The sequence below is a fragment of the Alnus glutinosa genome, chromosome 13 (genome assembly GCF_958979055.1).
Source record: "Alnus glutinosa chromosome 13, dhAlnGlut1.1, whole genome shotgun sequence".
Classification (NCBI taxonomy): Eukaryota; Viridiplantae; Streptophyta; class Magnoliopsida; order Fagales; family Betulaceae; genus Alnus; species Alnus glutinosa.
The window spans coordinates 915,856-928,354 of record NC_084898.1 but is presented as its reverse complement, the minus strand read 5'-3'; the positions used below and the strand labels follow the sequence as shown (position 1 = coordinate 928,354).

Sequence of the window (12,499 nt, the reverse complement as noted above, 5' to 3'; positions counted from 1 at the left end):
TTTTATTTTTTTGTTAAAAAAAAAAAAAAAATTGATAGGATTTAGGGTGCATTTGGGGTTGCGATTCCGTAGAACATAAATCGTTTGGGAACTAAGTTTTTAAAAATTGCGATTTGAAAACGCAGAAAATTTTCTTTTTTAAATCGCAGATAAAATGATACTTTTTTGAAAACGCATAATTTTAAATGCTAATTTGCGATTTTAAATGTTAAACTGCGATTTTGTCAAATACTTAACTGTGGTTCTTAAAAATCACTTTTTTGAAATCGCAAACTCAAACGGACTCTTAGATATTGAGTTAGAATTTAACAGAATTTGCAAAAATATCCATGCCTGAATCTTTGAAAATTTTATAATTTTTTTTTTTTAAAAAAAAATAAACACATGGTTATTTTAAAATTTTTGATAGGATTTAACGAAAAATCCTAATGAAGGGACCCCTAAATCCTAATTGAGACTTTTCGAAAAATAAATATCTTAAATTGAAACGTTTTAAAGTTTAAATACATTATCTCAAAAAGGGTGAAAGTTCGATACCATTATTAAACGAAGTTATCCCTATTTTATGGGTTGAACAATTATTAAGAAAAATTACTTCCCAATTAATTATTTTTTAACTCGTCGGATAATTATAGATAACTTCCTCAGGGTCCTATTGAACCTTATCTTATCCTATTTCGAGCATAGTTATCTTCTTTCACTTGTCTTAATCCGCAATGGAGTTTGGGAAAAACCTTCTTATTTGTTAATTTTTTTTTTTTTTTTCATAAAAAAAGTGTTTATGTGAAATAATAATAATAATAAAATTAAATGGTAGATGCTTTTAGTTATTTGTTAATGTTTTTATTTGAAGAAAAAAAAATAAAAAAGAAAAACCATTTTTGTTATTTACGTCGATCTGACGCGCCTTCCGATAATCCTGGAATTGCAGTCGGCAGTTCCCTGGGAGTCCGATTGTGGTTTCGGAGTTGTTCTTCCATTTCGGTCTCTTCCACCGTCCTTTCCCAGCTTTATATACGGACGGTGCGTCCGGTTCAACCGTCATTTTCCTAGGGTTTCGGAATTTCAATCTTCAATAGGGCTTGTTTATTTAGGGTTTGATAGGTGTTTTTGGTGCACCAAAAGATGCAGATGATACAGACATGGACGAATCTGGGATTGGTATGAGGATTTGGGCCCCGATTGCGAGGCCACACCGGGACATGGAATCGAAGTCTTCGTCGTCTTCTTCTTACTCTTCGTCGATGTGTTATCTCGGGTGCCGGTTGCGGTTCCGAAAATCGGCATTCGATTCGTATTCGGTAGCTTGCGAAACGTTCTGGGAAAAAAAGTCCCTTCTTCTTCGTCTTCTTGGGTTCAGAATCAAGCTGCTTTAGTAGGGTTTACGAGGTCTGTTGTCGATCTTCCTCTTTGTTGGCCGCTTTCGTGAATTCGTCGTTGTTTTGGGGCAATGGATTTTGGTGCGGGTCGAGAATCGGAGGATGAGGATGGTGCGGTTGTGGAGAAAGATCCGACCGGGCGATACGTACGGGTAAGGGATAATTCTAGGGTTTGAATTTCGTATATGTTTGATTAATTTGATTTTTTTTTCCCTGATTTACATTTTTTCGATTTACAGTAATGTAAAAATCATCACAAATTGGTGAATTACTGAATTCTGTTTTCGCTTATTTTCTTGGTAACCAAACAGAGCGCATTATATTTCCTATAATTGTTTTTTAATTGAAGGTTCTTCTGGGTTTCATTATGCTATGACTAATTTGCATTAGGATCTTCGGACTTATGATGATAGCTTCGCATTAGGATGCGTCATTTCAATTAAAGTTTTTTTTTTTTGTTAAAAAAAAATATTTATTTTCGTGATCTTCACGCTTGCATTTGTCAGACTACTGACAATTTAATTGAAAGTTTAGCTTTTTATTACGTTTCTTTTTATTTCTTTGGTAGATAATGGTAATATATCTCTTGCTGGTTGTCTGTATAATAGATTGAAAATTTTGATTTTGGAAGTCCAATTCAATGGATTTTAAATAAGTAAGATGGAAATTGGAATGTCGAGCAGGAGTATTGTTAGTCTTCGTGTGTTTTTGTGATTTTATTCTCTCAAACATTTTAATTATGTTGCTTGATTTGTTGTTGAGTTGAGTTGATTATACTATTGGATTTAGTGATATAATCTTGATTTCTTTGTTTTTTTTTCTTTCAGTATGATGAAGTGTTGGGGAGAGGAGCATTTAAGACTGTGTATGGTCCTTAAACCTATTTTATTTAATTCTCTTATTGATGGTTTTTGTTTAGGGTAGAGAAGTTTTTCGTTTATTTTAAATTTATCCTGTTTTGTTTCCCTTGCTATATATAGATACAAGGCATTTGATGAAGTTGATGGACTAGAAGTTGCTTGGAACCAAGTGGACATTGAGGATGTATTGCAGTCACCACAGCAGCTGGAAAGATTATATTCAGAGGTTCATCTGCTGAAATCTTTGAAACATGAAAATATTATCAAGTTCTATAATTCTTGGGTAGATGATAAGAACAAGACCATCAACCTGATAACAGAGTTGTTCACTTCTGGGTGTTTGAGGAAGTGAGTTCCATTGACTGTTTGCATTTTTTTTTTTCCCTTTCATTTTCTGCTTGGCTTCAATGCTTATAACCTTCATGTTTTTATTGGGTTTTAGATATCGTAAGAAGCATAAGAATGTTGATATAAAGGCCATCAAGAACTGGGCAAGGCAGATTCTTCGAGGTTTAAGCTATTTGCATGGCCACAATCCTCCGATTATCCACAGAGACCTGAAATGCGACAATATATTTGTTAATGGGAATAATGGAGAAGTTAAAATTGGAGATCTTGGATTGGCAACTGTCATGCAGCAGCCTACTGCCCGAAGTGTTATTGGTATTAACATCCCTTTCTCTGAAATTTCTCTGAAAGTTTTGGGAGTTTTGGCTTAACCATCTTAGCTGAAGTTTGTTGTTCTTTTGTTTTTGGCACAGGCACTCCTGAGTTCATGGCTCCAGAGCTTTATGAAGAGGAATATAATAATCTTGTTGACATATATTCTTTTGGCATGTGCATGTTAGAAATGGTTACATGTGAATACCCATATAGTGAATGCAAAAATCCAGCTCAAATATATAAGAAGGTTACCAATGTAAGTTTGTGACCACCTACAGTATACATGATTCATGCCTTACGTCATAAAGGATGTTGTAATATTTCTTTCAATTTCCTTTCCTGCAGGGCATAAAGCCTGCTTCCCTCAGTAAAGTGAATGATCCCCAAGTTAAGCAGTTCATAGAGAAGTGTCTGGGTCCAGCATCTACGAGATTGACAGCAATTGAGCTCTTGAAAGATCCATTCCTTTTGACTGCAAATTCTAAGGATCTCATTTGTGATTCCCTGCGGTTACCCAATAAGTCGCTCGAATTGGTGAACCTGCCTCAGCTTGAATCTCATGCCATGGACATAGACTCCAACTGCAAGAAGCTTTCTGTTGGCTCAAGCATAAAAGGCATCAATGGAACTTCAAACTCTTCAACTCTAGAATTTCAGAGGTTTACTGAGAATAACGAATTTAGGTTAAGAGGGGAGAAAAATGATGACAATACAATTTCATTAACTCTGCGCATCGCTAATCCCCGTGGTAAGTAAATGTGCTGTAGAATAAGATTTCCTTTCTTTTCTTCAATTTCTAACTATATAATAATTTTTTATTTAACAGGTCAGTTGAGAAACATCCATTTTGCATTCTATCTTGATTCTGATACTGCAATTTCAATAGCCGAGGAGATGGTTGAACAACTTGATCTGTCAAAAGAAGATGTGGCCGTCATTGCTGAGCTAATTGACAACTTGCTTGCCGAGCTTGTACCCAGATGGAAATCTGTATTTGAGAACTGTTCATATGAAGCAACCTCTTCGTTTTGTGATTCTCCTCCACTTCAGGTTTGTGGAAATTTAGGGTCAGTAGAGGCTCCTGCCAAGGCAGTTGTTGAGCACCATAATGTCCCACAAATGGCTGATGTGGAAGGTGAAGACAATCAAGAATCAACCATTTCAGATATATCAGCTGAGTATGGTGTCTCAATGGCAGCCTCAGATGCCGGTTTTGACTGTGCTTTGGAGTCTGATTATTTCAGTCTTGATGAATGCCATAAAGGTTTAAATGGGTGTTCGAATTCAGAATATGGGGAATATGATCATGGTGGGCATACTGTGAAGAGCTATGAAGATATTGTTGGTGAATCTGTTATGTTTAACGAGCCTCCAGAGAACTCTGCAACCTCCTGTCTCCATTTATGTTCCGGCATGTTAGAAAACTTTAGCCTATCGAGCATATGTTGCCCATCTCTGGCAGAAAATAATCAGTGTGATGAGCTAAAGCTGGAGTTGGATGCAATTGATACACGGTATCACCAACGTTTGGTTCAACTCATGAGGATGAGGGAGGAAGCAATGGCAAATGCCAAAAAGAGGTGGATGATGAAGAAACAAACATCTGTTATTTGATTTATTGTATTTATTTATTTTTTCCCTCTGTTGTAATAATTGCCTTTGCCCCTTGACACTGTGTATATGGCAATATATGTAGTAAATCATTTTCTTAAAAAATTAATCCATTTGATTTCCATTAAGCTGCGATTGTTACTGGCTTACTGCTATTCTACTTATCTGGTGAACTTCTTGAAGGATTTCAATTTAGTTCATCCATTTGTTTTGTGTATTCAATTGCCTCTTCGAATATTAATACCCTTATCATGAAAGTCTTGGGGCACGTTTTTGTCCACGGAATGGTCATTTCTTTAGGAATAAGAGTAATTATTATTGGGAATATAAGAGGTTGGAATGAAATTACTAGTCCTATTCCTTTGATCGAAGACAACAAATATATGCTCTCACCGGAATAGCTATTCATCTTATTTTTTAGAAGAATTAATATTTATGGCCGACTCTACTTCAAAATGTGATCAAGAAAATTAGAAAATAATAGCAAACCTTAGAAAGCTTAAGAGGGCAGGCAATACAGTACTCGTGATGGTGGGTATAATTTTGTTGATGGCAGACAATGGTGTCGTGAGTTTTGATGGCGGTAACAATTGGCGTACTTGTTGGAGGTGTTAAGAGTGAGAGATGGACCAGAATTTCTTTTAATTGAGAATTCTTGTTTTTATTTATGTCCATTATTATTGGACAGAGGGTTGTGCGAAGGGGTCTTGCCCGAGCAAAGGCTTGCCTGAGCAAGTTGCTCGGGCAAGAACGCCTCCTCTCATAGCACCCTATAAACAGGAGATTGTAAGGAATTCAAATTCATAAGAGAGACAAAATACAAAAAAAAAGCATGATTGTCAATTGTGATGGGGTTTGATTGGATGTAATGGAACTTTTACTAAAAATAAAAATTGAAGGGTAAAAAATGAAGAAATTTTTTTTTTTAAAATGTTGAATATTTCTTTTCAAATTTCTCCAATTGGAGAGAAGTGAGGGGGGGGGGGGGTATATGAGAGGATAAGACCCACCAAATCCTCCCTCCACCCAAACATATGGTTTCATTTCGTAGCATTCATTTCTTTTTCTTTTTTTGGGTAACAATAGGAGTCTTTTATTTATTTTTTAACATACTCCTTATAATGTTTCTTTTCATCATGATTTGCAGAGTAAATTTAACTATTTAATTAATATTTTATATTTCACTTGTGTGTGAGTTTAAACTCTCCATCAACGAGTTGAACCTAACACGTAAAATATTTAACTAAAAATGAGAATTAATTGTAAAGTATTCCGATATCATGTTAAATCACCAATTATTACTTTTTTTAAAAAAAATAAAACTTTAGTTATTATAAAAGTACAAGTTTAATAATTTAATTACCATTTGAAAAGAAAGCTGCTCTGCAAAGGAATCATGCCGACTGCTAAAGCAAAGCCATCAAGGAGACAGTATTATTACAGGTTCAATTATCTATCCTAGCTATTTTGGTCCATTAAATACTATTTATGGTTTGTTGGAACCTTCAATGATGAGGTTTTTCTGTATCAAACCATAGAAAGTTTCTCTCAGTTCCTCAATTTCCATACTACTATTATGAGTTTTTTTCTGTATCCATAATGAATCATTATTGATATTGTGGCTCCACACTACTATGATCTGGGCAAAAAACACGCAAAACATGGACCCATGCTCTATCAATCCTACCACAGCACAGACGAGCAATTTGATTAAACAAAATCATGAACAATTGTTGAAGATAACCATTGAAGAGATGTAATATCTGGAGAAGATCCTTAGCGGTGGTCTAAAATGGGGCCAGACAGAGAAATATGAACCAGTTACAGAACATCAAACCCACTAAAAATTAAACAGCAACTGAAGAACCTGGAACATATAACAGTTTGAAAGTGAAAAAAGCCACAGAAGTTCAAGAAAGATAATTGTTTTGGGGCAAGGAAGAGAGGCAGTTTTCCCACTTTGAGAAGTTGTGGAACTGGAGATTTTTTCTCCTTTTCTTTCCCCCTCTCTCTCCAACAACAAAAATGCCAGAAATAGTCCTCAAAAATTGTTTATCCTCAAGAAATTTGACTTAATTATCATCTGTTAAAACACAAGGTTATATACCAGGCTCTGCACAGTACTATTTCCTGTCATATGGGAACTCTCCAACTAAATGTCAACTTATTGACTGAAAATCAATTCCTTCAGCTCATCCTAATTAGCAAAAGATTCACCTTTTCAGATGTGGGAAAAATTTACTGTACCATAACCCTAATTCTAAATTAAAAAAGAAAAAAGTAAATGTCTCATCTCTATAGACAAGATCTTAGGCACCAAGACAGAATTTTGTCCAGTGGTCTTGAGACATCCCCACTAGAATTTAATTCAAAAACCATCATACACACATACATAGTTACTATCTATCATGGAGGTTTTTTAAGGGTGCAGACTCTATGGAGTATAAGATATCTAGAACAGAACAGATGTCCTATATCTGACGCTATCAAGACAATATTTGCAAGCCAGTTCAGGAAAAAGAAAATTCCACCGCAGAACTACAAGGACTGAAATTTTCAGCATTTTTAACCAATTAGTGGAGACTCCATCGACACTTTGTCATTGATCTTTTCTACAATCCGTTATTTAGCCGATTACATAAATCTCCTGTAGCTACAAATTGACAACTGATATGACTATATCCTACTGAATCAATCCTCATGTATAATCACACATGACAGGAGATAAGCTAGTCACCAGTTGTTTGAAGTATATTTAAGTGGTCTAAGGACACAAACAAATACAATGCCTTATTCAATCATCAAAACCATTATCAGTCCCCTACGGCGATTTACCCCTATTTTAGCTCCAACCACATTTAAATTGAAGAAAAGGATACCAGAAGTTGTATAAGACCATTGCAAATAAAACAATCATGACTGTACTTCTAAATGCAGTACGAGATAGACTGCAAAACTATGTTATTTGAACAGAAAAAATATGTCTACTCAATTATTTCCTACAGCCCTCCATTGCGATCAAGAGAGGAGCATAGTCACAATTGGGAAACAGCATGGTGGAATATCTAAGGTTTAGTATTCCTAATCCATGATAGAGACATGTTAAGATTCCAGTGGTTCCATATATTCAAATTCAACCACACAATGAACCACAAGCATGAGGGAGAGAACTATTCACAATTTATTAACAAATCAATAATCTCCAATACATTTTACAGAGAAAACACGAGAAGAATGCACAGCAAGGAACAATGATTGAATATTTCCAATTGATGAGATTTCTTTGGACAAGATAAACACATAGAAGCATCAATACACTTAAACTTGCATAAGGATAATTAAACCCAAAAATTCGTGGGTACTACCAGTTTTCCTTGACTATTTTTGACTTCTCAAGTATGAACTTCCCTTCCTTGTACTTTTGTGTTTCCTCGTAGGCTCGCTCATACTTCCAACCAAGCACCTCACGGCAATCACAGCAGTAGATATCAGCTACGGTGTGGAGACCTGTCGTGAGCTGCCTGTCCTCTTTGGGTCCCACTGTAATGTTCATCGCGTGGGAGAACAGAAAAGCTCGACCATTTCTCCCCTACAACATTCATAAAAAAAAGAAAACTTTTGATCAAGTTTCAGAATAGTCACAGCCAAAATAAAATGATCTAAGATACACATTAATCAAATCACATAAGTGCAAATACCCCTCTGCTTCATTCATCACAATACAACTATCCGGGTCGTTCCTAAGTTTGAATTGAATTCTTCATTTTAGATTTCGTTCATCTTCACCGCATCACAGTGACCCAACATTTTCTTTTATATGTAATCGAGATATCATTAAAAGCGCAAAGCGCACACACAAGAAGTATACAAGAGCAACACCTAGCTAGAAGGAGAATGACCAGACGTTGAATAAGTATCATTTCTCTTTCATTGAAAAGAACAATATTTAAGCTTTTGTCTTAGTTCCCAGCCTATTAAAGAACACTCTTCTAGCATATGGTCAACTTGATAAACATCAGGCATTTCAACACTAAAAGCTTAAACGCAGCAAAACCAACATCAAGCTCTTCACCTGAAAAGATTTAGAAATGACATCATCGTGAAGGGCTACATGATTTCGGCAATTACAGCAACTGTACAACCTCGGCCCAACCAACTCTGCCATCGAAGATAATAATAACCGACACCGACGCCAACCCCGACCCGCTTATCGCTATCCTAAACTAAGATTACAAAAAGGGTATGAAAACACAGGATCGTTTCAGTTCAGCACAACCGAAAATCAAAGAAATATGAATTCAAAAGAGTTACAGAAAGCTTACCTTCTTCACCACCAACAAACTGGACAGTCTCTTTGCCTATCAGCTAATCTTTGACCCGATATCTGTTCTCAGAGACAAAACGACGGGGCAGTGATAATCTCAAGGACCAGACTTTACTCTAAGACGATGATGTTAGACCAATAATGATGCTTACAATTAAGAAATATTAATAGCAATGAAAATGATGTAAAGGGGTATTGATAAAGACAAGGTCAGTGGCAAAAATAGAGGGACAAAAGCTCAAAACAACATAAAAAAAAAAAAAAAAAAAAAAAAGTAAAAACCATTGATGAATGTTGGTGAATAACAATGAAACACATAAGGATCTGGGTAGTCTAATTTAACAAAAGAGACACGGCTCCTCCTCCTCCACCCCCAAGAAAAGGAAAAGGAAAAAGACCATAATTTTAAAAAAAAAATTCTTCGAAATTTTCCTACAATGTTATGGAATATGCAGTGATGATCGAACTGATCTGCTACCCAGATCATTCAATCCAATAATTTTTGTATATATTAACAGAAATTTTCAGAGTTTCTAGACGAACCTGGCCAGTGTGCCATGGTGGGTCTCTGTTGATGACTCTGAGAGAGAGAGAGACCGAAAGAGAGAGTTGTGTCGGAGTTTCGTGGGTTCTCTGATTATAATACGACAAGTTGCATTGCGTTTTAATAGGGAAATTTGCCATCACGTAACTGTTAAAATTACTTTAGCTTACCATTATTATTGTTATTATTTAAAAAGAAAAAAGAAAAAAGAAATTATGCCAAATAAGTGAATAACACCCATTTATCTCACTTTTTTTTTTTCTCTTTTTTTTAAAGAAGTTAGTTATTATATTTTTTTCTCACAAAAAAATTTTTCAAGGTCTAGTTGAGACTGACATATCAATATTGGAGAATAACTATGTGATAAAAAAAACATGTTTTATAACATTCTTTTTTATCTCATCATTAATTGGATTTTTTTTCAAGAGGAATATTAGAAATCACGCTTTTATCTTACATTCTTGCAAATTAACCCTTGGTCAACTCTTTCTTAAAAAATCTAATCACTAATCGACAGTGTTACACCAATGAAGTAGGATAAAAGTGTGATGTATAGCATTACGGGTTTTTTTTTTTTTTTTTTTAATAACAATTGTTGATCCAAGGGTTACTGTACCCTTCTACGTTAGCCTAAAACAATAAAACTGAAATAAATGTGTAATGCATTAACACTTTTTTTAAAAAAAATTGTTATTTATTTAATGATTGATATGATAAGTACTACATAATGTGTCACATCTATTTGTAAATAACTTATAGTATAAGTTAGAATAAACTTTACTTAACCCTCTTGAAATTTTGTCGCTTTTGCAATATTTCTCCAAAAGTTAAAAAAAAAAAATTAATTAATTTAGTGTATTTAAAATTTGCAATTCCACTCATCCATTAGGGTTTTCTGTTAAATTCTAAAGAATGACGTGGAAATTATTAAAATACCCACGTATTTTACTTTTCATTTAAAAAAATGTAATTTTATAAAGTTTACGGGGGTATAAGAGTCATTTCACAATTTGACCATCTAATTTAACCTCAAAGCTTAATGGTTGGAGTGAGATAGTAAAAAAAATGAAAATTAAATACACTAAATTGAGAGCTTTTAAACTCTGGAGTAGAATATTGCAAAAGCGATCAAATTTTAGGATAATTAAATGAAGTTTCTCCAAACAAATTATAATACCTCCTAACAGCACTCCATAAGAAAAGAGATAATATTTAATAAAATTTCTTTAAAAAAACAAAGGTCCTTTCCCTTGCTACCGATTTTTTTTTTCCCTTCATTTTAAGATTGCGATTTTAAATTAAATCGCAAAAAATGAATCGTTTGAGAATTCTGTTTTGAAAAAATTTCGATTTGAAAACGCTAAAAACTGTTTTTCAAATTGTAAACAAATGGGTGCTATTTTGAAAACGCATTATTTTAAAGGTTAACGTGTAATTTTAAAGGTTAAACTGTAAATTTATCAAAACGCTTAACTGCGTTTTAATTTTTTTTTTTTTTTTTCAAATCTCACTTTTAAAATTGTTGTTTTTAAATTACACTTTTTAAAATTACAAATTCAATCGAACCTAAATCAGATTGAGGTCAAAAATGCTCTCAGGCTTGTCGGGCCGGCAAACATTATATCACTATTCCTCTTTTTTTCTGACATGTCCACACAAAAGAGAGAAGATGAATTTAAATCAGTAACCTCAGTTTCATGATAAATGGTCTCCAATCGATTCAACTACCACTTAAAGACAGATTACTATTCCTCTATGCACGCACGTTAGATGAGTTTAAGTCATTTTTAGTGACGTCCATAATTTGAGAAGAAGGTGAGAGAGGGACCCAATTACAAATACAAACTGTCCCATGCACATTATTACATGGTTATCATAAGAAAAGTCTCTTATAAGGGGGCGAAATAATCCAATGGTGGACCCCAGCCCAAGTTTGGTAGATCATTTAAATTGATCGTTCCTTTTTAAAGCTATGTCAATGTGTATAACTCGGCGATTATTAATAGTTAATAATATAATTATTTTGGTAAGTAATTGACAAAAATTATTAACTATTTAAAATAGTTTAATTAGTGATTTTAGAGTATGCGGATACTGGTAATAACTGCTAACAACGTTCATTTATATATATAAACGTTGTTTTGCATAATTTATATATCGGTGTGGTTAGCAATTAGAGACAATAATTACCAACCGTAATCGCTTGTATACCTCTGGTTATCACGTCTCCTTGTCATGTCTTTGGTTGTTAATGTTTTTTCATATGATGTTATATATATATATATGAAAGTAGTTTTTAATGTTTTATGTTTTTGGTTATTTGTTAAAAAAACAAAAACAAAGGGGAGAAAGAAAAAGTGTTCTTAAAAAAATACTTTTTTGTATTGCTTTGTTACAAACCCAAATCTTGTCATTTATCAAAAGAGTGGAGTAAGTAGAATTACAACGTCTGCTAGAAGGTTTTTGTTTTTTTAGAAAAAAAAAAATTAAATTAAATTGACATAATGAAATGATTAAGTACAAAATCTTATTTGTCAATTTAATTAGTTAGTGACTGATTTATCAATCATACACTTTTAATTATTTTATTAATTACAAATCATCTTAATTTATAAAGAAATTGAAGTAAAATTTATAATAGACCAAGCATTTTTCTTTTATTATATGAAATGAAGAGTCATATAATGCTGCCTAATTAAGACTATGTCCGAGCCGTAAAGCAGTTAATGGAAATGGCAAACGCAACGTGGCTCCATAGTCCATATGATGATGTGCTTTGACAGAATTCTGGGACTTTTCTTCACATTTCCCAAGTATCCACGCCTCTGTTGTCTCTGTCCATGACTCGTAGATACAACTACAACAAACAAGTTAGTTTGTATCTTCCTGTTTGGTATATATATATGAACATTTTCAGTTCAACGACTGCAGTTTGTGAGATTAGTCTGTAATTATTTGTTTAAAAGTTAGAAAATTCGGGTAGGTGATTACGAGAGATCAATTATAAGACTTATATAACCAGAAGAGTGGTTGAACAACTCAATTATAAGTAATATCTCATAATTATTTGTCTGAATTTACTTGCAGACCATCGTAATCTGAGTTTGAACTAAGGAAA

The 12,499-nt window shown here is 33.8% G+C and overlaps 2 protein-coding genes across 3 annotated transcripts; one reads left to right on the top strand and one right to left on the bottom strand.

The window, feature by feature from the left end:
* The first annotated feature begins 838 nt into the window (after positions 1-838).
* On the top strand, positions 839-4,641 carry LOC133854209 (serine/threonine-protein kinase WNK8-like). The gene is made up of 7 exons (XM_062290296.1): positions 839-1,531; positions 2,207-2,244; positions 2,360-2,587; positions 2,682-2,902; positions 3,001-3,158; positions 3,248-3,650; positions 3,729-4,641. The coding sequence occupies exons 1-7, from the start codon at positions 1,451-1,453 to the stop codon at positions 4,514-4,516; spliced, it is 1,917 nt and encodes a 638-aa protein (XP_062146280.1). The 5' UTR covers positions 839-1,450; the 3' UTR covers positions 4,517-4,641.
* A 3,030-nt stretch (positions 4,642-7,671) lies between these two features.
* On the bottom strand, positions 7,672-9,467 carry LOC133854409 (protein yippee-like At4g27745). 2 transcript variants are annotated; one of them, XM_062290605.1, is made up of 4 exons: positions 9,381-9,467; positions 8,836-8,897; positions 8,586-8,736; positions 7,672-8,102 (listed from the first exon to the last, which is right to left on the bottom strand). In XM_062290605.1, the coding sequence occupies exons 3-4, from the start codon at positions 8,676-8,678 to the stop codon at positions 7,875-7,877; spliced, it is 321 nt and encodes a 106-aa protein (XP_062146589.1). In that variant the 5' UTR covers positions 8,679-8,736; positions 8,836-8,897; positions 9,381-9,467; the 3' UTR covers positions 7,672-7,874. The 2 variants fall into 2 exon arrangements, with proteins under 2 accessions (XP_062146589.1, XP_062146590.1); XM_062290606.1 differs by having other exon boundaries at positions 8,586-8,731.
* Positions 9,468-12,499: the final 3,032 nt, after the last annotated feature.

Excerpts from the sequence above, each read along its gene's own strand:
- LOC133854409 (XM_062290605.1), bottom strand. The coding sequence starts at position 8,678 with ATGGCAGAGTTGGTTGGGCCGAGGTTGTACAGTTGCTGTAATTGCCGA. Across the intron at positions 8,103-8,585 it reads TCATTTCTAAATCTTTTCAG|GGGAGAAATGGTCGAGCTTT; the intron begins GTGAAGAGCTTG and ends TGAATGTTGTAG.
- LOC133854209 (XM_062290296.1), top strand. The coding sequence starts at position 1,451 with ATGGATTTTGGTGCGGGTCGAGAATCGGAGGATGAGGATGGTGCGGTT. Across the intron at positions 2,245-2,359 it reads AGAGGAGCATTTAAGACTGT|ATACAAGGCATTTGATGAAG; the intron begins GTATGGTCCTTA and ends TGCTATATATAG. Across the intron at positions 2,588-2,681 it reads ACTTCTGGGTGTTTGAGGAA|ATATCGTAAGAAGCATAAGA; the intron begins GTGAGTTCCATT and ends ATTGGGTTTTAG.